This window comes from Mesoplodon mirus (genome assembly GCF_964341445.2).
Source record: "Mesoplodon mirus genome assembly, contig: HAP1_SCAFFOLD_655, whole genome shotgun sequence".
Classification (NCBI taxonomy): domain Eukaryota; kingdom Metazoa; phylum Chordata; class Mammalia; order Artiodactyla; family Ziphiidae; genus Mesoplodon; species Mesoplodon mirus.
This window is the reverse complement of record NW_028295373.1, coordinates 32843-60759: the sequence shown is the minus strand read 5'-3', so window position 1 is coordinate 60759 and position 27917 is coordinate 32843. Positions and strand designations below refer to the sequence as shown.

Genomic DNA, 27917 nt, shown 5'->3' with positions numbered 1-27917 from the left:
CTGGAAGGATACAGGGGTATTTCAGGAAGATCAAAGGTCAGAGGAGGAAGAGTAAAGGATCTCAGGGTCCTGAAAACCACCAACATGGTGATACGGAGGTTTTCACACCCCTTTAACCTCATGCTAGTCAATATGCCAGTCTCCACAGATGAAGTCAGTCACACACACACACACACACACACACACACACACACACACACTCCTTAGGAGGAGCAGTTTTCCCTGTTACACAAATTCACAAGAGTAACCGGAAGTATAAGATAGACTCAGAAGTAACAACTGATGGGTCCACAGATGCCTCCAGAAGCGGCCTCTCAGTGCCATTCTCCACCCACAGGAGCCAGGGCTCCCTGGAGGGTGAGGTTCCAGGTCTGGGGCAAGGAATGCACAGGATGACCTGCAACACCGTTGGGGGCCTCAGAGAATAGACACCGGAAGGTCTCAGACACCAACCAGAAGAGGCTCCCACGGCCAAAGGTGTAACAATCTGAGGGTCAAAAAGAGGAAGAGCGGCAGTCGACTGAAACAGGATGGACACGTAAAAGTCTCCATGTCCTTCGTGTTATTCAGAAAGAAAACTCCCACTAAAGAGTCTCCTCTGTCCCCATCCAAACAGCCCTGTTGAGGAGGGAAAGCTCTTTTTATAAATCAGAAGACTCCCAGCTGGTCAGTGTAGAAGGAATGATATATTAAGAAATATTGCATGTTATAGTTTCTGATTACATAACTGATTTGGACAAGGATTGATGGGGAACTGGATATTCACACAGCACCAAAGAAGCACTGTTACTTATGTTACTTATGTGTCACAAGGGGAAAATAACTGCAACGGTCACCAGCCTCTGACACTGGGATGGATCATAAACCCCACAGTAGTGAGATAACCTGATGTGATGCAGTAGGACACACAAGACACCTCCCATGAAGGCTTCTTGTCAAAAATACTCAGCCTTGGGCTTCCCTGGTGGCACAGTGGTTGAGAGTCTGCCTGCCGATGCAGGGGACACGGGTTCGTGCCCAGGTCCGGGAGGATCCCACATGCTGCGGAGCGGCTGGGCCCGTGAGCCATGGCCACTGAGCCTGCGCGTTTGGAGCCTGTGCTCCGCAACGGGAGAGGCCACAGCAGTGAGAGGCCTGCGTACTGCAAAAGAAAAAACCCTCAGCCTTAACGTATTACACCCTTTATATGTAGCTCCCACTTTATAGAAAACACAGGGGTCCAAGGGATAAGGGACATTGAGAGAAAACATGAATCCAGAAGGTGAGACATTTTACAGGGAAATTGACCCAATCTTTTTAACTCATGAAAAACAAAGGTGAAGGAGGGACTGACCCACATCAAGAGGAACTTAAGACACATAACATCCACATGGAGTATGTGAATTTTAACTGAATTCTGGTTTGAACAAATCAAAATATGGCGTGGGGGGGACTTCCCTGGTGGCACAGTGGTTAAGAATCCGCCTGCCAATGCAGGGGACATGGGTTAGAGCCCTGGTCCGGGAAGATCCCACATGCCGCGGAGCAACTAAGCTCGTGCACCACAACTACTGAGCCTGCGCTCTAGAGCCCACGAGCCACAACTACTGAACACAAACACAGCAGGTAAAGTAAACATGGCAGAAAAATAGTAAGTATTAAATCTAGATGATGGATATATGGGTGGCGATACACTACCATACTTCTCTGAAGGTCTGATGGTTTTCATACTAAAATGAGAAAAATTAAAGAAAGGAAACAGAGTAAGAGCTAAGTGACAGCTCCCCTCACCCTAATGACCCATCGCGAAGGGCCAGGCTCTTCCTGTCCCTTTTCACTTTGTCATTGATTCAACTAACAATGACCAAGAGCCCAGTTTGTGAGGGCAAATGAGAACTTTAAAGTTATGGGAGGGGGGAACTTCCCTGGCGGTCCAGTGGTTAGGACCCGGGTGCTCTCACTGCCGGGGCCAGGGTTCAGTCCCTGGTCGGGGAACTAAGATCCCACAAGCCACGCAGCACGGCCTAAATAAATTAATTAATTACGTAAAGTCACATGAGGAAATCACCAGTGAAATGAAAAGTTAGGTGAGCCCCCTCATTTAACTAATGGTGCTAAGGTCTGTGCACCTGCTCTGAGGGGACAAGGACCCCACGGCTCCTCTGGCCACTCTGCCTCGTTGTCACCCCCCCTTCCTGCCTGGAGGCTCTACACAGGAGAACGCAAAGCACCCCCAGTGCTGACGGCCTGGGGGCCGGCCCTCATGCCCAGGACAGGTCACCCACCTGCCATGACCAGGGACATTATGTGAGCTCAGAGCCCTCAGGATTCTAGAGCTGGGCTGGCCTCACGGATCACCGAATATGATTCCCACCCCATTATTTTACAGGTGAAAAAGCTGAGGCTCAGAAAGGTAAAGGGGCAGATTGGAAATTTCACAGGGCCAGAGCCTGGCCCCAGATCCAGGTCTTCTGACCCCAGCCTGAGTCCTCTCCTTGACACCAGCCACCCCCCTGCCTCATTTGCACTCTTAACCCCCTGGGCTCTGGTGGGCCACACCTACGGCAGCACAAGCCTGACAGCAGAGAGCGAGGCAAGCTTGGACGGCAAACCTCCAAACCCAAAAGAGCTCCATCGCAGAGAGAGACAGAAGGGCTCGCGGTGGGAGCCTCTGAAAATGGGCCACCCTCCCTGGAAGACCAGGACTGCTTCTCCGGGTGGTGAGCGCCGAGGCCGGGGCCGGGGGGTGAGCTGACTCAGCAGAGGGCCTTTACATCACGTGTTTGCTCCAAACTCATGTTTCAGATTCCCTCTCTGGCCGGGCAGAGCTCCTGCTTTCTCTCTCACACTGTTCCTCCCTCAGTTCTATTTTGACTCTGGGCTTGCAGGGCTCAAGCCAGCTTTCTGCTCCTGGGCCCCTGTGAGATGAAGGGGGTCCCGCCTCCGGCCCAGCAGTCCAGGGGGTGAAGGAGCGCCCTTCCTCGAGGAAAGCATGACACCCCTCCCCAGCCCTAGTGTTGGGTGGCTACCAAAGTGACCTGCTCTGTTGGTTCCCGCAGCACAGAGCTACTGTCGTCGTCTGCAAGACGGCACCAGAAGGGACTGGGCCAACTCCCACTCGCCCTTGAAGTCGCTCATTAATCGTCCCCTCCTTCAGCAGGTCTGGAAGGCCCCGCACCAGCCGGGGCCCCAGGGCGCCCTCCCTCAGCCCCCGCCTCCCCATCACTGCTCTACTGCACGGCTCCTAGCCGCTCTTTTGCTTTTCTGACTTCCCCGGTGGAGAGCAAGGAGCCCCCATTTCCTGGCCAGATACCCAGCATCGAGTACGGGGCTTGACTGCAGCAGGGGTGATTGGAAAGAAAACCCTGCCGAGGCTTAGAGTCCATCTAACAAGGGAGTGGCCAGGGCCTGAGAGGCAACAGGAGCTCAAAGGAGAAAAGACAGCTTGCAGCTTGGTTTCCCCCCGCAGGAATATTTGCAGACATCCTGGAGAATGTAGATGTGCCAGCAGGTTTTCCAGCTGGATTTTGGAGCAGTGTGAACGAGAAGCGGGAGAATTTAGGGCAGGTCCCACCAACTGCTTAGTTTGTCCGAAGTGTAGGCTTGTGAAGGCAGAGCAGAAGCAGCATCAGAGCAGCCCACGAGCATCCTCCCCGGGGAGGGTGCCCAGTTCTGCAGGACGGCAGAAAAAAGACACTCCAGAACCTGACAGTCCTCTCATAACTCCACTGCAAGAAATCTTTCCTTAGATCAACCCTATGTTATTTCTGTTTTAATAGTAATTGCTTCCTTTTCATTTGCCCTCAGAGGACTCTGATCAGCCCACTGCAATCCTCTGCAGAAGGAGGCTTTGTAGCTTTAAAAATAGTTTTGAACTATCACAAAACAGTGAAATTGGCATATTATCTTGGAAGGGACCTGACAGCCTAGGCCAGTGAAAACCTGAGACCAGGCCACATACCCCGACCACCTGTGGGTCAAGGGCCACACAGTTGCCTTCAGGAAGCATACTTTTAGACCCAATTACTTCTAGCTGTCAGGCTAGGAAAATAAATCACCTACACTTCAGGATCTAGGTCAGAGATGACAGGTAAAAAGTAGAGCCAGCGTTCCAGAGGGATAATTAAAGTAAGAACAATGTGGTTCACGGAAGATTGCACTACCTCTGCTCAAAATCCTTCAGTCAGAGCCTATTTGGACTCAAAGAATAGATAGCAAGCCAGAAACAGCGGGAACAGAGTCGACCGAAGTTAACATCAGTCTGCAGGCACTGTAGCAGGGCAGCAACAGGGGTGGCAGAGACGGCCCTCGGGAGTGGCCAGGGCTGGTCGTAGACTCCTAGACTCTGTAGACCCTTCGAGGCCAAAGGCCCTTGAGCTTCAGCCGACACTGGGGTCAGGTGCCAGAGAAAGCGAGTGAGCGTTAATCCGCGGCACACGGTACCCACTCTCCTCCTGGTCTCTTCATCTGGGAGAAATTCTAACAGGGAGACGCCGACGGGGGACGTCAGCCACAAAGGCCACAGACGGTCCTGTCAGTCCCTTGGTGGCCAAAGGGAGGGAGCAGTGGGTCTACTCTGCCCCCAAGAGCCACATCCTCCCACCCACCCCATCACTAGCCCTGTACTCACTAGCTCTTTCCTCCTCAAAAATTACTGTAACTTTCTCTCTTCCTCTCAAGGTCACTGAGGTCACTGAGCCGCAGCATCACTCCCAGGCTCTGCATGGGCCCGACCCGTAGCCCAGACACTCCCTGTGGACACAGTGTCTGGGGGTGGGGCCTCCGCTGCCACCCAGAGCATGTGCCCAGGGACCTCTGAGGACCCGCACTTAGTGACCACAGCCCCCGGGGTGCTCAGAGTCGGAAGCTAAGCCCGGGCCCTGTGGGGCTCAGCCACGCCGCCCGCTCAGGGCGTCTGCAGAGGCCTGTGGACTCGGAAGCAGCATCCACCTCACCCCCAGGACACTCTGCCTTCTAGCTGCCCATTTCTGCAGGAAGACAGGCTCTTTGTTGCCATCTGATGCCAGTTCCCACCTGAACTCACGGGCCCGCCCCCCCAGGAGGAGTGCAGTGAGGAGGCTGTGCTCTCAACTCCCCCCGTGAACCACAGACACGTCCTCTGAGGCCTGGAATCACCGACACCAAAAAAGGTGTCACAGTCTCAGTTCCCAGGAGACCTGCTTACCAGAGGGACCCTGGGAGCAGATGGGAATGCTGTTACAAGGTTAGTTCTAAAATCCTCACCTAGAAACTACAGAAATGCTGCATCCATCCTCAACAAGGACAGCCTTCTCCAACCCTCAGGAGGGAAGCCCAGCCACTGGAGGAAGGAAAGTCCTTTCGGCACGGGTGGGACTCTGGGTCCAGGTGTGCAGATGTGTCAGCCTAGCCTTTCAGGAACGAGTCAAGGGGTTTTAAAAAAGAGGTTCTGGGGACTTCCCTGGTGGTGCAGTGGTTAAGAATCCTCCTGCTAATGCAGGGGACACGGGTTTGAGTCTTGGTCCAGGAAGATCCCACACGCCGTGGAGCAACTAAGCCCGTGTGCCACAACTACTGAGCCCACGTGCTGCAACTACTGATGCCCGCCCGCTCTAGGGCCTGCATGCCTCAACTACTGAGCCCACGTGCTGCAATTCTGAAGCCTGAACGCCTAGAGCCCGTGCTCCACAACAAGAAAAGCCACTGCAATTCAATGAAGACCCAACGCAGCCAAAAATAAATATAAATAAATAAATAAATAAATTTCAATTCTGTGAGTGTGAAATGGTCAATAAAAAATGTTTTCCCGGGCTTCCCTGGTGGCGCAGTGGTTGAGAGTCCGCCTGCTGATGCAGGGGACACGGGTTCGTGTCCCGGTCCAGGAGGATCCCACATGCCACGGAGTGGCTGGGCCCGTGGGCTGTGGCCGCTGGGCCTGCGCGTCCGGAGCCTGCGCTCCGCAACGGGAGAGGCCACAGCAGTGAGAGGCCCGCGTACCGCCAAAAAAAAAAAAAAAAAAAAAAAATGTTTTCCCATCAAGACAGTGCTGCCCATGTACATAAATATTCCAAATAGAACCTGCTATATAAAATTCAAAAATTTCAAAATATATTCTCTTTCCAAAATATTCAGCCATAGGTTTTCAGTTAAACATCTTTCAAATTCTTTAGCACATTTAAAATAAGGTTTTACTTCACATTTTTTGGTCTATTAGGTATTTTCAGAAACTGGCCTATTGAATGCCCGTTGAAGTTTGCTCAGAGAGCTGGATTAGAATCATGGGATCCCCTGTAAGACGCACTATGGCTCTCAGGTCAGAATTAAAACATGCAAGAAACAGCACTTTGAAAATTATAAAGCACTAGCTACGTGCTAGATATTATAAATACTAAATATCAAATCTTGAGTATGCTGCCTAGGATTTGCTTCAAAATAACAGGGAGAGAGGGGAAGGGGAGTAAATGAAGCAAGACTCATCATAAGTAGATAACTGTTGAAATTGGATGAGGCATATACAGGGGTTCATTATAACACTCTTCTTTTGTATATGTTTGGACTTCTCTGTAATAAAAAGGTTAAAATAGTAAAGCTAGGTGGAGCCTTGAAAATGTGAACCATAAGCCCTCTTCATTTTGTAGATGAGAAAAACCACTTCAGAGAGGTTAAGTGACTTTCTTGAAGTCACACAGCTAGCTGCAGAGACAGAAGCCAAAACTCTGAACTCCCAGCTCAGCTCCTTCCATGGCCCCGCACCAGGGGCCTCAGGCAGGAGTGAATTCCTCTGGCCACGAGGAGGCTGCTCTGGGGAGGGAGGGTGCTGGACAGACCTGGACTAGACTCAGCAGAGCTGGGGCCAGAGCCAGGGGCCCTGGGCACTCTCCAGAACAAGCAGAGGCCGGGAGGAGGGCAGTCCTCACCTGTCCTCCTGGTCACTGACACCCGGGCAAGAGTGCAGGAAAGCCTGACCTTGGCCTGTGAGACTGCTCGCTCCGCCCCCTTTCCCACCCAACCTTTCCACCCCACTCCCAGTGGCCCAGACAGCTGGGCTCTGGACAAGGAGATTTCTGGTTTTCCAGGCGTCCGGGCAAATGTATTGGAGGCAAATTTTACCCAGCCCAGGGCGCAGGGGGTGAAGGGAGGAGGTGGGGGAGGTCCTCTCCAGCAAGTAAGTCCGCGAAGGAGATGGACAGACCAGAGGCCAGGGTAGGAAACCACAGGTCTGAAGCCCCACCCCACCCCCAGCCTTCCGGGGGGAGAGCCCTGTGGGCCAGAGTCCTCTGGCTTGGACCACTGGAAAAACTGGGGAGTTGGAGCAGGTGCCGGGGGCCTGGGAAGCCCAAGCCAGACGGCCGGGGTTGGGAAAGGAGAATGAAGCCCCCAGGCGTGGGGCTGTGACGCCCTAACTCCCCTGACACGTTCGGGGCTCTGTCACATTTGGCTGGGTGTAGGGACCTGACCGCCCACGCCCCCAGCCTCCGGGAATCCCTGGACTGCCTGCCCCTCCCCCACTCGGATTCCTGAGTTGCCCCAAGGTGATGCCTCAGGGCCTCACCTCTTCTGCGCGGGCCCCCCATGTCCCCCTTCCCCTCACCTGAGTGCGCACATCTCCCTTGGGTCCCTTTAAGGGGCGACTCGCCCCCGCCCCTACTTTCTCTCTACGAGAAGGGGCACTGGCACCGGCTTGTCCTCCGCCCGAGGGTACGAACCCCTCGACCCTGAACTGACACCCCCAGGAGACTTCGAACTCCTTAGATCCAAAGCGATGGCTGCTAGCCCCCGCGCAGATGCGGCCCTGCGCTGGGCGCCGCGTGCCCCCAACCCCCAGCGCCCCGCGCCCCCGGCCCGGCAGGCTCACCATCGCGGCCTCTCCCGTAGCCCGCTCGCTCCCGGCTGGGCCTGCCCACTCCAACTGCTCCAGATACAGCCGCCTCCGCTGTTGTGACACCAGGCGGGAGGGGGCCAGCAGCTGCCCTGCAGCATCACAGTGCTGGCGAGGGAGGGACCGGGCAGGTCACAATCGCTCCTCCCCGCCCACCCGAGGCTCGGGTCTCTGCCCGGGCGCCGCACGCGCGGGTTGCGTGGCTGCGCTCCGGGTTCCCACGCTATGCTCTGTAGGGATCAGCCTTTGTAATTCCAGTCGCTTGGGAAAGAAATGTAAAGCGCTGTTAGAATAAACGTTCACGGTCCCCAAACCTTCATCCTCTTCCTGCGGCCAAACACTAGCTGCGCCAGGAAGGCCCGGCCCAGGCAGGAAAGGCACCTGCTTGGGGCTCAGCTCTCGAAGTCACCCCCAACCCGGGGGAGTGCGGGAGTGGTGGGGCAGGGTAGCGGGTGGGAGGGACAGGCTCCGAGCTCAGCTCTGCTGCCGCTCGTCAGCCTGTGCTGCGTGGGGGGTGGAGCCTCTGCTCTGAAGCCGGCTGCTGCGCCTCCATCGAGGCCGCCCTGGCTACTGGGGGATTAACTGAGATAAGAATGAGTGAGCCCCCAGCAGGCGCTCAGTGCGTCCTCTGTTCCCGCTTCTACTCCTCCCTCCACCACTATTTTCAAGTTTCTTTCTTGATCCATTTCTCATCACTCCCTCTTCCTGCTTTTAAGCCCAGAACTTGCACAACGACACCAGGATTCTGGCTGCCTCTTTGCTCAGTAATAAGCCTTCCTCTTGGGGACCACAAGGGCTTGCCCCGCTTCCCCTGGCTGGCGGGGGTGGGGACAGTGGTCTCCCCTCTCTGCACACTTCAGATTCTGTCCACCTTACTGAGCTTCCCTCACTCTCCCTCCCCTCCCCAGTTCAGTGGTGGGCAGGGCCGTCATGGATCCTTGGTCTCAGCGCAAACTTCCCCACCAGAGTCCATTCAGTGCTCAAGAGAGTAAAGGCACTTCTGTCGCCTCTCCCGCTCTCCTCAGGCCCCGACCTCCAACCAACCCCATGTCACTCCAGGCAAATCCGTGGCTTTTCCGCAAGGTATTACCACATAGAGCTGCTCTGGCCGGACGTGGCGTCACCAAGTGTCCAAGCACAAACACAGATTCACTTTCCCTTCCCTTCCTGACAGGTGCCTATCTCCGGCCGGTAGAGAGTGAGAACACTTTATTTTATTTTATAGCAAGTTGTTCTGCTGAGCACCCATTCCTATAGTTTCCTATTTATACTATGAGTTTCTAGAGGACGGGACACGTGTCTTAATCATCTTTGCATTTGAGAGAGTCTCAGAAACAATGCTTTACCCATCGATACATTCAGTGCTTAGTAAACTATGAGTTGAATTTTGTCTATCTTATAATGTAAGATCCTAAAAATTGAGAACCATGATTAAGCTAACCGCCAAGCACATGGTAAATGCTCAATAAAGGAGGATGACTATTATCAACTATGTATTTATCTCTCTTCCAAACTCCCAGAGTGTACATTTATCACTTCCATTACATTTATCCCTTTCCACTTTGGATTCTTGGTATGTGTACGTGTGCACGTGTTTAAGTATTCCTACAAAACTGGCACACCTTGAAGGCAGGGGTTGTTGTTCATCTTGGTTCCCTCCCCCTCAAAGGTAGCTAGTCAAGTGCATCAAAGATGCTCAATAAACATTGCTGAGTAAATTGATTTTTCGAGTTCTCTTTGTAAACCACCAAATACGTTATGAACAGGTTCTTAATGTCTTGGGATAAATATGATAATGACAACAGTGGTAATTACGACGGCATTCAGCAGCCTTCATCATGATAATTCACTGAACCTCATCATCTTTCCTCTTTATGGGGTTAAGGGTTGGAAGGAGCCATGTCTACACCATAAATGCTGGATATGACATCTTCTGGTTCCAGGGAGATAAAAAGATGGGTAGCTCCCCACCCCCTCCGGTTTATATATGAAGCCTTAACCCTCAGTGTGACTGTACTTGGAGATGGGGCCTTTAGGGAGGTAATTACGGTTAAATGCAGTCGTAAGAGTGGGGCTCTGACCCAATAGGACTGGTATCCTTATAAGGAGAGGAAGAGACACCAGGAGTGTATGCAGAGGGAGGCCAGGTGAGGACACAGCAAGAAGGTGGCCTTCTGCAAGCCAGGATGACAGGCCTCACCAGAAACTGACTCTGCTGGACCTTGATCTGGGGCTACCTGTCTCTAGAACGGTGAGATGATAAGTTTCTGTTGTTTAAGCCACCTGGTGTGTGGTATTTTGTTATGGCAGCCCATTCAGACTCAGCTAGTGAAAAAAAGACTCAGATAGTGGCCTGACCGTCTTTAAGAGTAAAAAACATCTACTTCTTGGTTTTTAAGTCCTCTGTCTCACAATTATTTGATCTGTGGCAACCTGGACCCCACCTCCATCCTATGCCTTTCTCCCTGAGTAGAAGTTTGGAAAGGAGGATGGACACGTGTCCTCAGTCCCTGTGATGGCTAATTTTATGTGTCAACTTCACTGGACCACGGGACACCCAGACATTCGGTCACACATTATTCTGGGTGTGTCTGTGAAGGTGTTTCTGAATGAGATGAACATTTGAATCAGCAGACTGAGGAAAGCTGATTGTCCTCCCCAGTGTGGGTGGGCCTCATCCAATCAGTTGAAGACTTGAATTAAACAAAAGGGCTGAGTAAAGGGACCAGCTGCCTGCCTGACCGTTGAGCTGAGACACTGGTCTTCTCCTGCCCTTGGACTGGAACTCACACCAGCAGCTACTTTGGGGTTAGCTTGCAGACTCCAGAGATCATGTGAGCCAATTCCTTATTTTCTCTCTCTCCCTCCGTGTGTGTGTGTGTGTCCATATATCCCATGGGTGCTCTCTCTCTGGAGAACCCTAACACAGTCCCCCTTTTTTGCAGGTGGAAAAACTGAAGTCAAATTCAGGCTATTCACAGAGAAGAGCAGCATTGCTCTAATAGCTTTAAAGTTCCCTGCTCCCTGTAGAGATTTTTAAAAATCAGCCTCGAGTACTTCCCTGGTGGAGCAGTGGTTAAGAATCCGCCTGCCAATGCAGGGGACACAGGTTCAAGCCCTGGTCCGGGAAGATCCCATATGCTGCAGGGCAACTAAGCCCATGCGCCGCAACTACTGAGCTTGCGCTCTAGAGCCCACAAGCCACAACTACTGAGCCCACATGCCACAACTACTGAAGACCACGTACCTAGAGCCCGTGCTCTGCAACAAGAGAAGCCACTGCAATGAGGAGCCCACGCACTGCAACAAAGAGTAGCCCCTGCTCGCTGCAACTAGAGAAAGCCCGTGCACAGCTACGAAGACCCAACACAGCCAAAAAATAAATTAATTAATTAAATTTTTTAAAAAATCAGCCTCGAAAATAGGTGATTTGGGCCCAACTGGGATCAAGAGTTTGTTCTGCTCTTATAAAAAGAGTGAAATAAATTAGCTTTTGCAATGATTAAAAAAAAAAATCTGGGCTATTCATGAGAAAGCAACCTCCCAGTGTGATTTAGGCCTTGTAAAGCGATTACTCCACATCCACCAGACTCCAGAGACCTTGTTATTTCTTCTTGCGTGAACTTTGTGCTATGGGGTCCTATTCTCCAACACAATAATTACAGCAATGCCTACAGTGTTGAGCCACACGCATCTGAGTAGGAGGTAAGATAAGTCCTATCAATCCCCCAGGAGGAGAGTCAGTCTTTTTGTTTTAATATTTATTTTAGCTGTCTATCTGGTTGCGTCAGGTCTTAGTTGCAGCAGGCGGGCTCCTTCGCTGTGGCTCACTGGCTCCTTAGTTGTGGCATGTGCACTCTTAGTTGTGGCACGCATGTGAGATCTAGTTCCCCGACCAGGGCTCGAAGCCGGCCCCCTGCACTGGGAGCACAGTCTTAGCCGCTGCGCCACCAGGGAAGCCCCTGGGGTCGGTCTTCACGATGTGTGTGTTCCTTACACATTCCCTGACTCTGAGCACTTTGTGTGTAAGGTGCTGTGCTGGGTGCTTATCTCTTTTACTCCTCGCAACAAGCCCCTGAACTTAACACTCTTATCACCCCCATTTTACAGGTGAAGAATCAGAAACTTAGCAGTGTTAGCTGTCATTCCTGATCACACGCTGGTAAGAGACAGAGCTGGGGTTTGCACTCAGGGGGTCAGACTCCGTGCTCAGTCGTCACCTCCAGACTGAGCCTCGGGTAGAGGCCTGTCCTCGTGCTCGGCTAGACCTTGAGGCCAAATGTCTAGCTGCTCCAGGGGTGGGTGTTAAAGGTGGAGCTTACCGCAGAGGGCGACGGGTGCCTGGAGAAAGAAGACCCAGTACTTCCCGGGCGCCCACGCTGCTGGGGGACTCTGTTTCATAACCAGACTATCTAGATTTAGGCACTTGCCACATGGATTTAACTCCAGTGACAGCCTGCCGTAAGACCACTCGCATCTGAATACTGGACTCCCCGCTTGTGTCTCAGGCGCTGCAGGGCGCTGGATGGGCAGGGGGCATCGATGGCCACAGGGTCGCGGGTGCAGTGGTTCCCCTCTGAAGGCGGACGGCTGCTGCACTGAAATCTAGAGGCGCAAATGTGGAGCCACACGGTCCAGCCAACCCTTCTCCAAGGCGTGTCCCCTTCCAAAACCAACCGTGGAGGGTCTGGGTGGCCTTGTTTTAAGCTGGGGATGGCAGCATTTTCCTAACGGCCCTGATCCTCCCCTTGCTCCCCTCCTGCCAACTGGCTGATGTCAGAAGTGGGACACTCCATGGCATTGCCTTTGGCCCCTGCTAAGCTCACCTCCCAGGGGGCAGCCCATTAGGCCATCACCCGTCAGGCACAGAGAACTCAGCAGAAAGACAAGGCAGCCGGGACGGGAAGCGAAGCGCAGAGAACCCTGAGCTTGGTGAACTAGGAAAAACTCGTCTCCTTCACAAACCGGGGCAAGCTGCTCACAGGCCAGGGGAAGCCCCCGCCCTCACCCAAGGCTCTGTTACCAATCCGGTGACCACCTTCCTCAGCTGCCAGCCCCTCAGAAAGCACCAAACGAGCGGCACAGGGTCAAGCGGCACCACAGACAAGGTCAGGCAGTCAAGGTCAAGTCTTCTCTGAGGCCTTGGTGCCCTGCGTGCAGCTGATTCTTCACTGGTTGGATACCTGCCTCCTATCGGACACTGAAATGATCGCTGGCTTCTCTGTTTTCCAGATATTTCACATAATGCTGTGGGTATCACAGACATCCAGCCTTTCTGGGCCACACCCTGGCAGCATGTTAAAAGAGCTGGAAAACCGCTCTCACCTTTGCCATAAATCTGCTTCAGAAAACTATGCCAAGAAAATAACCCACAAGGAAAATAACAGTGCCGTTTCATGGCCTTGGTACACACAGTCTGTTCAGAGCTGTTGCTCACATTAGCAAAATGTCAGCAAGATCTAGAATGGCCAGCACATCAGTAGGAAGGGTTACATGGCTGCTAAAATGGAGAACTGAGACCCCAAAGATTCGTCCACTTGGAACCTCCACTGTCACTTCATTTGCAGGTGTAATTAAGACCTCGAGATGAGATCACCTGGATTAGGGTGTTTCCTAAATTTGGCGACATTAAAAGAGACAGAAAAGCAGAAAACATAGAAACCGAGAAGGCGGCCACGTGAAGACAGAGGCAGAGACAGGAGGGATGCGGCCACAAGCCCAGGGACGCCTGGAGCCCTGGGAGCTGGAAGAGGCGGGAAGGACCCTCCCCAGGGCCTCTGGAGAGAGACGCCATGACTGTGGGCTTCCAGCCTCCAGCGCTGTGAGAGAATATGTTTCTGTTGTTTGAAGCCCCCCAGTTTGTGCTGATTTTGTCTCAGCAACCCCAGGAAACAAATACATACAGTAAAGAAGCAGCAATGCTGAAAACTGAGTAGATGATCATATTAAATGAAAACGGAGAACTGAAAGTACCAGATATATGTTTATGACAAACAATATGCATGTGTATCTAAGAGAAGATGGAGATGATGTTTCTATGGGTTTTCTAGTAAGGCTGTGTGAATGAACGCATTTCATGTCTTACAAACATAATGAGTAACGTGGCCTGTTCACAGACCTGAAAGTAAAGTCTGGTCATCCCGTGTGGCGGCAGAGCCAGGCTTGGACCCCGGCTATTTTTCACTCTGGTCAATTGGTGTCAGAGTTTTGACCCTAGCAGTACCGGCTCACAGATCCATCTCTAAAATTCGAAGGCCCACCTGCACCTGCTTCCCTGTCGTGAACTCTCCCCCGCTCTGAGACAGTCACCCCTCAGACCACAACCCCCAGCCTTTGTCTTTACCAAACATTCTCTCACAGACCCTATCACCTCCCCACTCTCCAGCCCCACCCTCCTCCTCCCACAGGCCCAAAGTAAAGGTGAGGCAGAGAGCATGTCATTTCTTGTCCTAGTCCTGATTATTTTAAACAGAGGAGAGAAAGCGTTGAATTGCATTTGCCTGTGTAACTAGACACAGATCCCTAGTGGGCCATTAATCTTCCTTAATCCAACTAAATGTGCCCATATGGAAAGTCAGTGTCTATGTAACCTATTTCATGCACCTATTTCAAATATTTTAGACCTATTTTATCAAAAAGACTTAACTGGGCTTCCCTGGTGGCGCAGTGGTTGAGAGTCCACCTGCTGATGGAGGGGACCCCGGTCCGGGAAGATCCCACATGCTGCGGAACAGCTAGGCCCGTGAGCCATGGCTGCTGAGCCTGCGCGTCTGGAGCCTGTGCTCCGCAACGGGAGAGGCCACAACAGTGAGAGGCCCGCGTACCGCAAAACAAAAGGCTTAACCATCCTATTTTATAAGAGTAAATATATCGTAGTGTTTTAAATACTCCATCCCGTGTATGTATGTATCACTTAATACTTTTCAAAGTTTTTTTAGTGGACTTTTGCTCATATGACACAAAAGTATCATAAAGAAAATAAGGCAGAAGAATTTTATCCCCATCTTTTTTTTTTTTTTTTTTTTTTGCGGTACGCTGGCCTCTCACTGTTGTGGCCTCTCCCGTTGCGGAGCACAGGCTCCGGACGCGCAGGCTCAGCGGCCATGGCTCATGGGCCCAGCCACTCCGTGGCATGTGGGATCTTCCCAGACTGGAGCACGAACCCGTGTCCCCTGCATCAGCAGGCAGACTCTCAACCACTGCGTCACCAGGGAAGCCCTATCCCCATCTTTAAGGTAAGAAAATTGAGACCTAAAGATTAAGTGCTTTTTGCAAAGTTATAGAGCAATTCAGCAGCACAGCTAGAACCCAAACCAGCAAAAGTACACATTATAATAATCTATATTCCTTTATATTCCTCAAAGTCATGCCACTTCTTTGAAAAATAAAAAATAAAAGTGTGTATAATATAGTTACTTGTATTTAAAAACAGGAGAAAATGGGACCGATATCCAAATTTTAAAAAATTTATATACAAAGAAACTCTAGAAGAAAAAATAAAAAACAAACAGCCTGTGAGGTCAGAGATGGGGGTGGAGACCAGACAGAGCAGAGCTGCCGGCAGAGCCCTGAGGGTGTGCTCCCTCCAAGCACGAAGGCCAAGTGCAGAGGGAAACCAGCCCAGGAAACAGAAAGGGCAGAGTCAGAGCCCTCAGAGGCAGCAAGGAGCCAAGGAAGGGACTCCGCTCTGCTGCATCTGGAAAACAAGCCTCTTAACATAAAAGCATCAGTGCTTTTCTCCGGAACTTAATGCAGCTCTGCGGGTGAGGCTGCTGGTTACCTTCTAAGGACCGTACACTCTGGTTTTCTGCCTAAGCAACCTCTCCACATCAATAATGCTGGTGCTACTGTTAAAGTGACTCTTCTCTATGCTGACATACTTCCTCAAAAATCCTTTCATTTTTCAACCAAGTCTCCAAATATTACCTGATGCCCGTCAGTCCCCATCTCAGATGGTAGAAAAAGTGACAAGGGGATGTGAAAAGTTTCAGAGAGGTGCTTGAAAAGGAGGAGCTGGGGAATAGTGGACCCAAAAGAGCCCAGATTTAGAAGTGGAGTGTCCGGAGTGTGAGAGGCCGGCTCTCAGCTCCCCTGTGGCTGAGGCAGTTAGCAGGCAGACAGCAGAGGTGTGACCCCCACCTGCTCATCTCAGACTCGGGCTTAGGAGAGGGTGGAGAGGCTTCACTGCATTCAGGGGAAAGGGTACGGGCTTTACACTGTGAGCCTATCATACAACGGAACATAGAGCGCTGGTTAGAATAAGGCAGCTCTACATCAGCTGATACGGAACAAACATCCAAGATTAATTAAGTTTTAAAAAAACTGTGGCACGCGTGTGTAGGATGCCATCCTCTGCAGAGAGGAAGAGAAGCTTCGTGTCAGAGGTTAGCTGTGGAAGGATACGGATGGCAGCGGTGGTAGGCGGGGGCAGGAGGCCGGGGAAGGAAAGACGCTCTTTTTCACAAACACCCTTTTGTGACTTCTGAATTCTGTACTATACACGTAAACCTCAAACAGTTTTTAAACAGCCTAGACACACACGTGCCAACACACCCACGGCGTCACCTGCACAAAGCCACGAAATACGCCCTCGGCCCCTCGGAACCCCCTTCTAGAAGCAGAAGCCTGCGTCCTCCCCTCCGCTGCTCCCCACCCCCACCGGTGACCGCCCGCTGCAGCCCAAGCCCTCGTCACCTCACCCCGCCTCCCCAGCGGCCCCTTGGCCACAGAACCCACGTCGTATCCTCTCAGAACCTGCAGGACCAGCCCACTCGCTTGGGCCGCGGTACCTTCCACAGCTGCATGCAGACGGCGAGCTTCGGCGGCTGACCTTCGGGCACGTGGGCACCGTGTGCGGCGAGGGGACGCTGGGTGGACAGGAGACCCTGGTCTCACGCAGGCCGTCACCTGGGGGCTCACTTCACCCTGGGGTCCCCATTTCCTTAACTCACAAAGAAGGGGCTGTAAGGGGTGGTCTTTCCAGATTTCACGTCTGCAGACCCCACTACATGGGCCGCTTCTCTGGGCCGGACGTATGCTGGCGAGTGCCGGCCCACAGAAACATTTAATCTCCATGCAAGATTAAACATTCTGGGAGCCCCCCCAAAAAGTGAAAAGAAACAGGTGAAATTCATTTCAGTAATAGATTTTATTTAGCGCAATATACCCCAAAGATTGTCATTTTAACATGCAATCAATATAAAAATTATCGAGTTTCCACCTTTGTAGTTCTATGTGTTTGAAATCAGCGTGTATTTTACGTTTACAGAACACCTCCACATGGACCAGCCACACTTCACGGGCTGAAAGGCCATCTGCAGCTCATGGCAACCTCACTGGTCACCACAGGCGCTGGTGTGACAAGGCGGCTCTCCCTTCGCTTCGGACCTCGTCAAGCCCAGAGCTGAGGACCAGCCAGAGCAGCAGCTGCACCCTCAGAAAAGGCCCGAGCCACCCGAGCAGCAGGGCCGAGTGCCTGTCTGACTAGGAGGGCTGGATGCCAAACAAGGCTGCGGAGCTCAAGACAGACAGGAAGCAGAGACCCTCAAGGCCTAGAGCAGGGCCACATGGGGGCTTCCGGGGCGAGAGAAGAGGCTGGAAAGTCGGGGCTTCCACAACACAAACCCACACACGCACCTGTGGCAGAGGCCTCCCATCATGTCAGTTACGTCCGCTTATTCTTTTAAATGCCTCTGAACACCTTCTAACCCCCGGCCTCGGGCCAGGCAATGGGAACCCAGCTATCTCTCATGGGAGCTCTTACCTGGAGCAGGAGATGTGCTAACACCGCACCAGAGGCTCATTTACTCACCCAAGTCCCTGTGAGGGAAGAACCAACTTCCCCATGTGGTTAAATCACTTTCCAACAGTCACACACCCAGCGAGGGGGAGGGCAGAGATCTACCCTCGACTCAGCACCGCGAAGAGCCACACTCCCCAGCTTCAGAGAGGCCACAGAACCCCACCATCACAAGGCCGCGGGGTCACCACACAGAAAGCACACGAAACGGGGGCCTGGAGCAGGGGACACCAGGAAAGGATGCACAGAGGCAACGCTTCGGTAAGTCTGGAAGTTTGAAAGGGCTCACCAGGCAAGAGGGGAGCTGGGCCTCCAGAGGGCTCAGCAGGTGCAAAAGGCACAGAGGTGTGAGGGGTGCAGTGCTCAGAAAACTAAGACTGTGGGGGGCTGGACTGGATCAGAGGCCCCACGCGACGTAGGGGTGTCCGCCAAAACCAGTGCCCGAGGGCCTACATTCCGCAAGAATCTGGGCTTTACCCCTGGGCCAGGGGAAGCCATTGAAGAGTTTTATCCAGATTTTAAAACTCATGCTGAAGGAGACGGAGCGAGGCCCAGCCGCCTCCCTTCCCCTCCACAGGGCTCTGAACTCTCAGCTCCGGCGGACCAACCCTAGGACCAACCTCCCAGGCCTTCCACCACCCGACCGCAAGTCCTCACACGGACACAGGTAGGATCCTTGTGGCCACGGACAGGAAGCACTGAAACGTTTCAGCTGTTCAACCGCTAGAGCCCCAGTGTCTCCTCCCCACACAGGAATAAAACCGTTCGCTGCCGTCAGAGCCTCCCTCCACCCAACCCCCTCCACACATGCTTCCAGCTCACCTGACCACCCCGCTCCATTTTCAGCTCATCAGCCTTTGAGGCTGGCCTACTTTTCAAGGTCACAGAAGCAGAAACACTTGTGTTATACAAGCAGTAGAATATAACTAGAATAACAGGGCATAGGAAGGGGGGAACCAGCGAAGGCGTGTGCCAAGGAGGCAAGGATGCAGGCAGAACCTGGTGAGACAGCCATCGGGCAAAGTGCAACTACCGCACGGCAGGGGGAGGAGTTGACAGGAGGGAGAGAGGGCAGAGACACGGGTGTAACAGAGCCCCACCTGGCCACTGACAACCTGGAAAACTGAGCTGCAGCCCAGGAGGCACCAGGCCAGATCCCCTTACCCAGTGAGAAGTGCACCGGGGGCTCAGGAAGCCACGCCTGGTCTGAGCAGAGAGTGGGCCCACTGCACACCTCGGGGAGGGGTACTGAAAAACCAGACCAGACTGTGGAGCCCTCACCCTGCCCGGGGAGGGCCTGCACAGGGGGCAACCTTCAGAGGTAAGTGTTCCAAGCAAGTGAAAGGCCAAGGTCCCTCCACCAGGACCTTGTTCTGAACTTCCAGCTTCATGAACACCCTGGCCTGAAAAATCAAACCCCTGCCTTTGCAGGAAGATGAAATATTTCAAGGACAAAGCACTCTCCTTTCCCAAACCCCTCCTGTGCAAGGGGCCTCTGCAGGGCTGTGCATCTTGTTTCCACACCACCTGCCAAGCTGGCCAAAGTGGGGCGCAAAGGGGAGGGCATTCAGGCAGCAAGATACAGTGCCTGGGCCAGGTCAGCTCCTCCTAGAATTAGGCTGGCCGCACTGGCAGGGCCCATCCAGCTGCAAGAAACAGGCTGCCGTGGACGACTGGCTCTGCTTGTCCGGCAGCCTTGGGGACCACGGGGTCAAGGTGAGCAGGAAGACCACTCAGTCGTGGACGGGAAGCCGGCAGAGAGGAGAAGTCACGGCCTTGCGGATCCGATGGAAGATCTGAGCCAGCTTGTAGAGGAAGGGCAGGGAAGCAGGAGAAGCTGCGGGGAGAGGTGAGTCAGCGGGCCCCTACCCGCCCAAACTCTCCCACCTGGGAAGCGACCCATGCTGGTGTCCCTCCTCCCCTCCCAACAGTAAAGAATTTCCCCTTCTCCAGGATATAGACTCTGGGATGTATTTTCTTCACTTGGATTACAGTGACCTTCAGCTTGCTCAGAAAAAGATCCAAATTTATTATGTTTTAATCTAACTTTTTAATATACAAAAAACTGGTAACGGTGGCTCCCTCTGGGGAGAGGAATTTGGGAAGAGAGTTTTCACTACATTCCTTTTTGTATCTTTTAAATTTGGAGCCAAGTGACAGTATTACCTATTTTTATCATAATTTAATTATACTGAAAATAAAAGTAAAATCCACCTCTTTTGAATGGGAGCAGAGTTGGCTGTTTGTTTTGGTTTGTTTGTTTTTCCTTATTTGAATTACTGATTTTTGATTATTTTTTTCTTTCTTAAAAAGAAACATGTTACTGGACCTTCCCTAGCAGTCCGGTGGTTAAGACTCCGTGCTTACCATGCAGGGGGCGCAGGTTCAATCCCTGGTCGGGGAGCTAAGATCCTGCATGCCACAAGTCATGGCCAAAAAAAGTTACTTTTAAGAAAGCTATTACAGTCCACCCTCTTTACATTCTCTCTGCCGAGTTCTAACTGCAGCCCAGCCCTGGGTTCTCGCCACCTCTGCACTGAGTCAAGACTGTCCTGAGGGTGGGACCACAGCCAGGGCTCCCTGATGGAAGAAGCTCAAATGGCCCCTTGCTGTACCCACTCAGGAGACCAGGGTTTATGAGGCTGAAGGACTCATAAGAACCACAAAAAAGTTTCTAAGTTTTACTAAGTCTCTGGAACAAAGTAAAAGGTCAGATGGTGGACAGGAATGAACACAAACTCTCCTCAGCTTCTCTGAGGGCTAACAGAGCTGTTCAGAGGGAACTCCTGCTCAGTGTTCAGCCAAGGGGTCAAAGGAACAAGCTGAGCTGTGCAGAGATGGCTCCTGAACAAGAAAAAGGGAAGTGGGGGACACGGGCAAGATCTAAGGCTAAATCAAGAGCAACAGACACACGTTTGTGTGACTCTGGAGTCATCACTTTTCTCTCTGGTTCTTAGGGTTCTCAACCAAAAACGAAAGAAAAAGAAAATGAAGGGACTGAAACAAGGGTTTCCAGTTTTCCTTTCAGTTTTGAAAGTTACATAATCCTAAGTCTAAATTCATGAGTAGAGATTAGGTCATAACTCACACAGAGCAAGACACAGAAAAGTCCACAAGTGAGCACCTAACCATTGGCCCAGTGCTTATAGGTCTGAGGAATTAACCCTCAGCAAAGAGCACAGCAGAAAACGGGGTAAGAAATCATCAAAATGTTCAACGATAGGGCACTGTAAAATCAATTATGGAAGTTCCTATAATTTGAAATATAATTTAGCCAGGTAAAGCTTTGAACACATTTTTTTTTTTTTTTTTTTTTTTTTTTGGCTGCGCTTCGGTATCTTAGTTCCCTGACCAGGGATCCAAACCGGGCCCTCGGCAGTGAAAGCGCAGAGTCCTAACCACTGGACCACCAGGGAAGTCCCTAAAGCCGTGTTTTAAAGAATACTTGTAGGGGGATGGGCAATTGGAAGAAGGTACTTCCAGTTGTAAGATAAATAAGTCTTAGGAATGTAATGTACAACATGATAAATATAATTAACACTGCTGTGTGTTAGATACAGAAAAGAGTAAGTCCTAAGAGTTCTCATCACAAGGAAAAATTTTTTTTCTATTTTTAAATTATTTATCTATATGAAATGATAAAGGTTCACTAGACATACTGTGGCAATCATTTCATGATGTATGTGAGTCAAATCATTATGCTATACACCTTAAACTTACACAGTGCTCTATGTCAATTATAACTCAATAAAACTAGAAGAAAAAAAAAGAATACTTAATGACACGGAAAATTGCATCTATATCCAGAGAAAGACTAAGTATAACCATTACATTAGCAGACTTATGGGTGATTTCTGTTTTGTCCTTTATACCTTTCTCTATTTTCCATATTCTCTAAAATACTATATATTTTTTTCTATTGTAATTGTATTTCTACAGTTTAATATGTTTTAAATTAACATAAAGTTTTTACACATTATGATGAAGTTTTTCTTTTTTAACTCTGAGGCTCTCCTCAGAGTTCACCCCTGGACGTCCAGGGTCAACAGGGCAGAGTGGACATTCTCCAGGGCTGGTCTCTCCTTCTAGGTAGGCTGGGCTGGCTCCTGCTTGGGTCCACCAACTCCTCCTCACAGAAGAGACCAGGGAAAACCTCCACCCCCAGGAGGGTTCCCAAGGCCCAGCCCCTGTCAACCGCCCCGTCCCCAGGAGGGCGGGAGGCGTCTTCACTCACCGGGATCAAACCTCACCACCAAGAGGCAGAGAAGCAAGGCAGCCAGGAGGCTCTTTCTGAAGGGCAGGGAAAAGAAGTGCCTCACTGCAGAGTCCCAAAGCTGGCGAAGCAACGTCAGCAGTGACAGGAACTTGTGGGAGGAGGAGCCTGGCCGGGGAGACGGAGCATAACTTCAGGATAACAACCAGCTTCCCTGACTCTGAGCTTTGAGCTTGATTATAAAAGTTGAGCAAAAGGGTAACAAGACTGGTTTTCTCATGCAGTTCATAAAGTGGTTCTGAAGGAAGTTCCAAAACCTCCAAAGATGCTTTAAGGACAGACTAAATCACCAGAATACCATCTTCTTACGAGAGGACTTTGACAGAAACGTCTACCCAGCTGGGGAAACCTTGCATATCTGGTGCTTCTTTAATAGCCTGACTGCTTTACAGCATTTTGGCCTAAGACGTACGCACAGAGTTACACAGAGCAATAGTTCCCGATGATCAATGAATGCAGAAAATAAAGGGCACCTAATAGGTACAGTGAAGCATTCCAGTCTTGGACCGTGAGTACAAACATGAATAGTACCTCCCAGCCCTGACAGAACACCCTGAACTCCTCCTTCCCAGGCAGTGGACAGGCAGGGGGTCTGGGGAGTCACGTGTCGTCCCTGAAGTCAACAACCTATTTGCAAAGAAGTGATCCTAACTCAGCAGGTCCATGCTCACAAAGAAAGCACACAAAGAAAAACACTTTGGAAACAGGACTACGGGCTCCTAACGGGCCTTTCATGTAAAACGGATTAGGCCTATTCTACGTGTTACCAACAGGAAAAGCAAGAATCAGTGGGTTAAAAACTACCAGAAGGAAACGTTAAACTCAGCCTCAGGAAGAACTTCCTTACAGAACTGTCCCCAGCTGCGTCAGGAGACAGGGACTTTTCTGTCCTTGAAAGTATTCATGTACAGACTAGACAATCACTCGGGGAAAAGGTGATGAAGAGGCTTCAGGGACCAGGGAAGAGTCCGGAATAGAGGGCCTTTAAGTCCACCCCACCCCACCCCGCATCCCTGCCCGTGCAGGCGCCCTTGCAGCTGCTAGCCAGGTGCACGGTGTCGGGTCTTGACGTGGTTTCCGCCGTCTGTAAAGCTGCACTCTACTGGGCAGAAGCTGGCTGGCCCTGAAACGGGGCAGATGTCAATCCCTGAAGAAGACCCTGAGCGAGAGGCCTGCTAAGGGAAGGCACACAGGGGCAGGGCAGGGGCCCAAACTGAATGCTGTCAGTCGAGCTAACGAGTTACCATGTCCGCTCTTCACTCTCCTTTGGCTACCCCTAACTACACCTCCGCGGGGGCTGCATTTGGGCGAGCATTTAAAGGAGTAACATCCCACCCAGGCCAGCACCGTGGAGGCAGACCTAACGACAGGACCCCAAGGAGAAGGTGGCTGTCAGGAGACAAAAGCCAAGGTTCTGTCTGAGGACTGCGCCACCCGCCTTCCACTGCCAGCTGCCGAGGGTCCGGGCTGGGCTTTCTAAGCACCTCAACAGGTTTCTTATTCTGTGATCTGGAAGTTACTCAGACAAAGAACTGCCCCACGGTTGAGGAGAAAGCCCATTACTCCACTGTAGAGAGGCCAAGAAGAAGGGTGACGTCTCACCTTCCTGGTTTAGCTCCTGCGTCTCCTCGGAGCCGGACTGTCCGTGTTTCCGCTGTTGCCTCGCCGCGCCAATGGCCCGAAGTGCGTCCAGCCGCTGCTCCTCGCTGAAGGCTGCAGAGCCCGCCACCAGCTCTTCAGCCTCCGACAAGCAGCCCAGAGGAAGCAGCACCCGCTGCAGGTGAAGTTCTGCTAAGGCTCTGTACTCCGGAAGGCCCTGGTTGTCAGCGTCTTGGAGCCAAGCGCCGGCCGTATCCCGCACAGCTCCAGGCTCTCGCATCTTGCTGTATAAAAGGACACTGCAGCCCCAAGTAAGCCAACCCCGCAAAAAGAGCACTCAGCTCCTCGCAGTTTGTTCATTTCTCATACCCACCACACTCCTCCTACCCAGCCCGGCCCCGGCCCTCCAGCCCTTGCCTACGGGATGCTGACACGGTAAGAACCAGGAGTTCTCAGGAGAAGCAAGAAGCTCTCTCAGCTCCGACACACCCCACTTCCGTCACCCCACTTCTCGTCTCCTATTCCTTCCGCTTTTCCCTACCCCCTTCCTAAATTCCTCCTTCCACATCTTTTATCGCTATGTTTTGAAGTCGGGGGCGGCGGGACAGGGCAAGAATCAGACCCGAAGGGCAATGGTACGGAAGGGAAAAGAGGAGATACCAGGGCTGCATCGGCAGAGGACAGGAAAAGCCTCTTGCTCCTGCACTGACCCAGCGGGCAAGCAGTAAGGACCTAAGGACCTACCACAGCTCCAGGACTTTGGGGGGCAGCTTCTCAGGAACCTGGTAACACCGAAGAACCCAGGACAGCACTTCCCGCCACCGATCCATCTCTGCCAGCGCCTGGGTCCCCACAACACACAGAGCGCATTTCACCTCCAAGCAGCTGTCCGCAGAAAAGCCAATTCAATTCCAGAAGTGGTTCCCCTGCATGGCCATTCCCACCTCCGCCCTGAGACTGTTCTTCGCCAGCTCCCAGCTCAGCAGCCGTCACCTCTATCCTCACCGCTGTCAGTCCAGTGGGCCTCACCATTACCGTCACTCTCGTGGGCCCCAACACAAGGGAAAACTGCCCTCTTCCCAGGAGCTAAAAGTTCCTGTAAACCTAGAGGCAAATCGGCTGCTGCCCAACACACATCCCTGCGTCCAGGTAAATTCAGGGTTAGCAAACAGGAAGGGTGCATTTACTCCCGAGGGGAAAAAGTCAAAGGGCAGCACAAATGTGTGGGTGGAAAGAGAGCTGGAGCTCAGAGCCTGCTGAGTGAAGAAAGGCGCAGGAGCAAGGTCTCCGCCTGAGGGCAGCACCCAGAACCACAGCCCTCGGCGTTTGCTGCAACAAGCCTGCACCGACCCCTCAACACACAGCCAGGGCTCCCCAGTTCATTCATGCTTCTCTGCGGACTCTACCCCCCCCCCCTACTGCGGCCTGATCCAACTCTACAACCCACAGAGAAATGATGCCCTCAGCTACCGGACAGGCTAGCAGCATCAGAGAGAGCGAGGCGGGACCAAGATTTCGATTCTTTGATACGATCCTTCAACAGGACCAGAACACACCCACTTATCGGCCAAGGTGAGAAGGCTCGGGGGACGGGTGCGCCTAGAAGAGGACTTCGCCACCTGCTTACTGAAGTGATTTAACAACTCAATTCTATCTTCCCGTCAGGCATCCTACCCTGGAACAGGGAGAAAGAACTGGCTGTGGGTCCCCCTAAACCCGTTACACTACTCGACCGCTTCCTCCTCACTTGGGCAGCGCCTCGTTCTCTCCTCGGAGAACCCGCACAAGGTGAGCCGCTGCCTCCGGAGAGTCACCGCGAGAAAAGAAGGCATAAGGCTGGCGTGAGCGACCGGACGGCAGGAGTGCTAGGGTCTGGAGCCCCTCCCACCGCCCCCGGAGGCGAACCGAGCCCAGCACGTACGCGCCCGCCGGCTCCTCCGCCAGGCCCTGCCAGGCGCGTTCGCAGGTGCGCAGCGCCGCGCGGAAGTCCAGGTGCACCACCAGCAGGTCGGCCGCCTCCTCCAGCAGAAGCGCGGCCGCCGACGGCGCCGGGGCGGCGCGCACGGGCTCGCTGCTCCGCAGGGGCCCCCCGAGCCCCCTCAGGGGGGCTGCGGAAGTCGCTGGGTCACTCCTCATAGGCGGGCGCCAGGCCGCCGCCCTCTGCGGGCTGCGGGGTGCCCGGTGCGGCCTGGGGAGGAGGGAGAGTGCTCTCAGCCTGGCCCACAAGCCTCCCCAAGGCCGCACCCCGAGAAGGAAAGGGGGGCGCGGCTGGGCTCTCCAGCGGTTCCGGCGCGGGACAGCCTGGCGCCCTCGGATTTGCGGAGCAATGCGTCCTTGGACACCCGGTCCCACGACCAGGACTGGGACCCCCGGCCCGGGGAGGGCCGCTCCCTGGTCTCTCTAGCTGCAGGGCCGCCAGCACTAGCGCGGCAACGCGGGCGTCGACATCGCTGCGCGCGCAGCCCCCGCCGACGCGCGGGCCTCGGCGGCGCGCGGCCACTCTGGGAGTTGTAGTCCAGCTCCTGAAGCGGCCGCCCTCCCGGCGCAGCTGGGAACTTCGGACTACAAGCCCCGGCATGCCGCGTCCCGGAAGTCGCGGCAGCTGGAGGAAGCCCGGCGACAGAAGCCGCGGGCTGTGGGAGGCGAGGTCCAATGGGGTGCGGCCGGAGACGTGGGTCTCTGGCACCTGAGGTGGGGATGCCGCTCGGGCAGCGGGCGGAAAAGGGCGTCTGTGTGCCGCCTCCCGCCGGGCTACCGCCCAGCTCCCGGTCAGTCCACATTGAGACTCCATGCCTCAGACCAAGTAGAGAGCTCGTGAAAAACAGCCGTACAGTGTGTAATGCAGTTTGCAGTAAAGCACTGGGACAGAGTAAGTATTCCATACGTTACGGCTGCGATAGTAATTATTAAGTGGTTGTACACAGACGCATAAGTGACATTTATTATTATATTCTGTGCTTCAGTCAGGTTTTTTGGGGCTCCCAGGTTTGTGTTAAGCCCTCAGTTCGGTTCCTCCCAGTTTCTACCTTTGAAGTCTTTCGAAGCGGCTCCGCTTGTGATAAGATGAGACGGACCAGGCTGTGCGCAGGGTCAGGGCCTGCCCGCGTCAGCCTCCCCTTCCCTGGTCAGCAGCCTGGGCCCTCGGCTCTCTGCAGAAAGTCCTCCCGGAAAGCTGAGGCAGAAGCATTAAATGCATCAGACTCTGCGGTTGAGAAGTGTGGAGCCATAACCGTATAAGGTGATAAAGCCAGGACTCGCTTATTCCACGGATACCTAACCTACTAAGTGCCAGGCCTCGTTCTAAACACTGAGGATCCCACTGAACAAAGACAAAGGTACCTGCCTCTGTGGAGCCTGCATATAGTGAAAGGAAACAAAATTGAAAATGAGCAAGTGAAATACATGCAGTCGTATGTCAGGTGGTGATAAATGCTAAGGAGAAGTAAACCAAATACAGAAGAGAGCTTCGGGGCTTCCCTGGTGGCGCAGTGGTTAACAATCCGCCTGCCAATGCAGGGGACGTGGGTTCGAGCCCTGGTCTGGGAAGATCCCACATGCCGCGGAGTAACTAAGCCCGTGGGCCACAACTACTGAGCCTGTACTCTAGAGCCCACGTGCCACAACTACTGAAACCCTCGTGCCTAGAGCCCGTGCTCCACAACAAGAGAGGCCACCGCAATGACGAAGGCCACGCACCGCAACGAAGAGTAGCCTCCGCCTGACGCAACTAAAGCCCGCGTGCAGCAATGAAGACCCAATGCAGCCAAAAATAAATAAATAAACAAAAGAGAGCTTGGGAGTGACCACAGGGACGACCGCTAACTTTGTTTTCTAACAGTAAATCCAAGGCTGGAGCATAGCAGAGAGAAAGTGTGGCCCTTGTGCTCAGGACTGGCCTCCGTTGGTGGGGTCACTGCCCTTGGGACCAGTATATACTCAGTGTCCACCTTAAATCCCTCTTCAACTCCAGGCAATGTTCATTCCCACACAGCAAACTCCAGAGGCAAGCAGGCCAGAGGAAAGTGTGGATCAGTTCAAGGCTGAAGTCACCAAAATGTTTGATCAGTTCTGCCTCAAGTCTGACAGCAGCTAATGAAGATCATTAGTAATGACATAATTATTGGACTGCAACAAACAAACAACCTGTTTCTCAGAGCTGGTTTTAGGCATCTTCCCTGAAAACTCGGGTAAGCAGCAGTAGCATCAGAACATGGATGTGCCAGGCCTGGGCGAGCTGAGACGGGTACAGCCACACCTCAGCCTCCGGAAGTGCCACCTCCAAGCTTTTGCTGCCTGAAGAAGGCCCCTTCCTTCATCCCGAAGGAGAAGCTTCTTGCAATGCCCAGGCCTTTCCAGGAGATGGCAGCACAGCCTTAGAAGAAGCCGACTTGCCAGCAGGTGTAGTTCTG

The 27917-nt window shown here is 52.9% G+C and overlaps 1 protein-coding gene across 4 annotated transcripts; it reads right to left on the bottom strand.

The window, feature by feature from the left end:
* Positions 1-16966: 16966 nt before the first annotated feature.
* Positions 16967-25946, bottom strand: PEX26 (peroxisomal biogenesis factor 26). 4 transcript variants are annotated; one of them, XM_082646016.1, is made up of 5 exons: positions 25430-25946; positions 24253-24393; positions 23512-23807; positions 21871-22017; positions 16967-19473 (listed from the first exon to the last, which is right to left on the bottom strand). In XM_082646016.1, the coding sequence occupies exons 1-5, from the start codon at positions 25642-25644 to the stop codon at positions 19370-19372; spliced, it is 903 nt and encodes a 300-aa protein (XP_082502142.1). In that variant the 5' UTR covers positions 25645-25946; the 3' UTR covers positions 16967-19369. The 4 variants fall into 4 exon arrangements, with proteins under 4 accessions (XP_082502142.1, XP_082502143.1, XP_082502145.1 ...); XM_082646017.1 differs by having other exon boundaries at positions 23512-23792; XM_082646018.1 differs by lacking the exon at positions 16967-19473 and adding an exon at positions 19485-21762.
* Positions 25947-27917: the final 1971 nt, after the last annotated feature.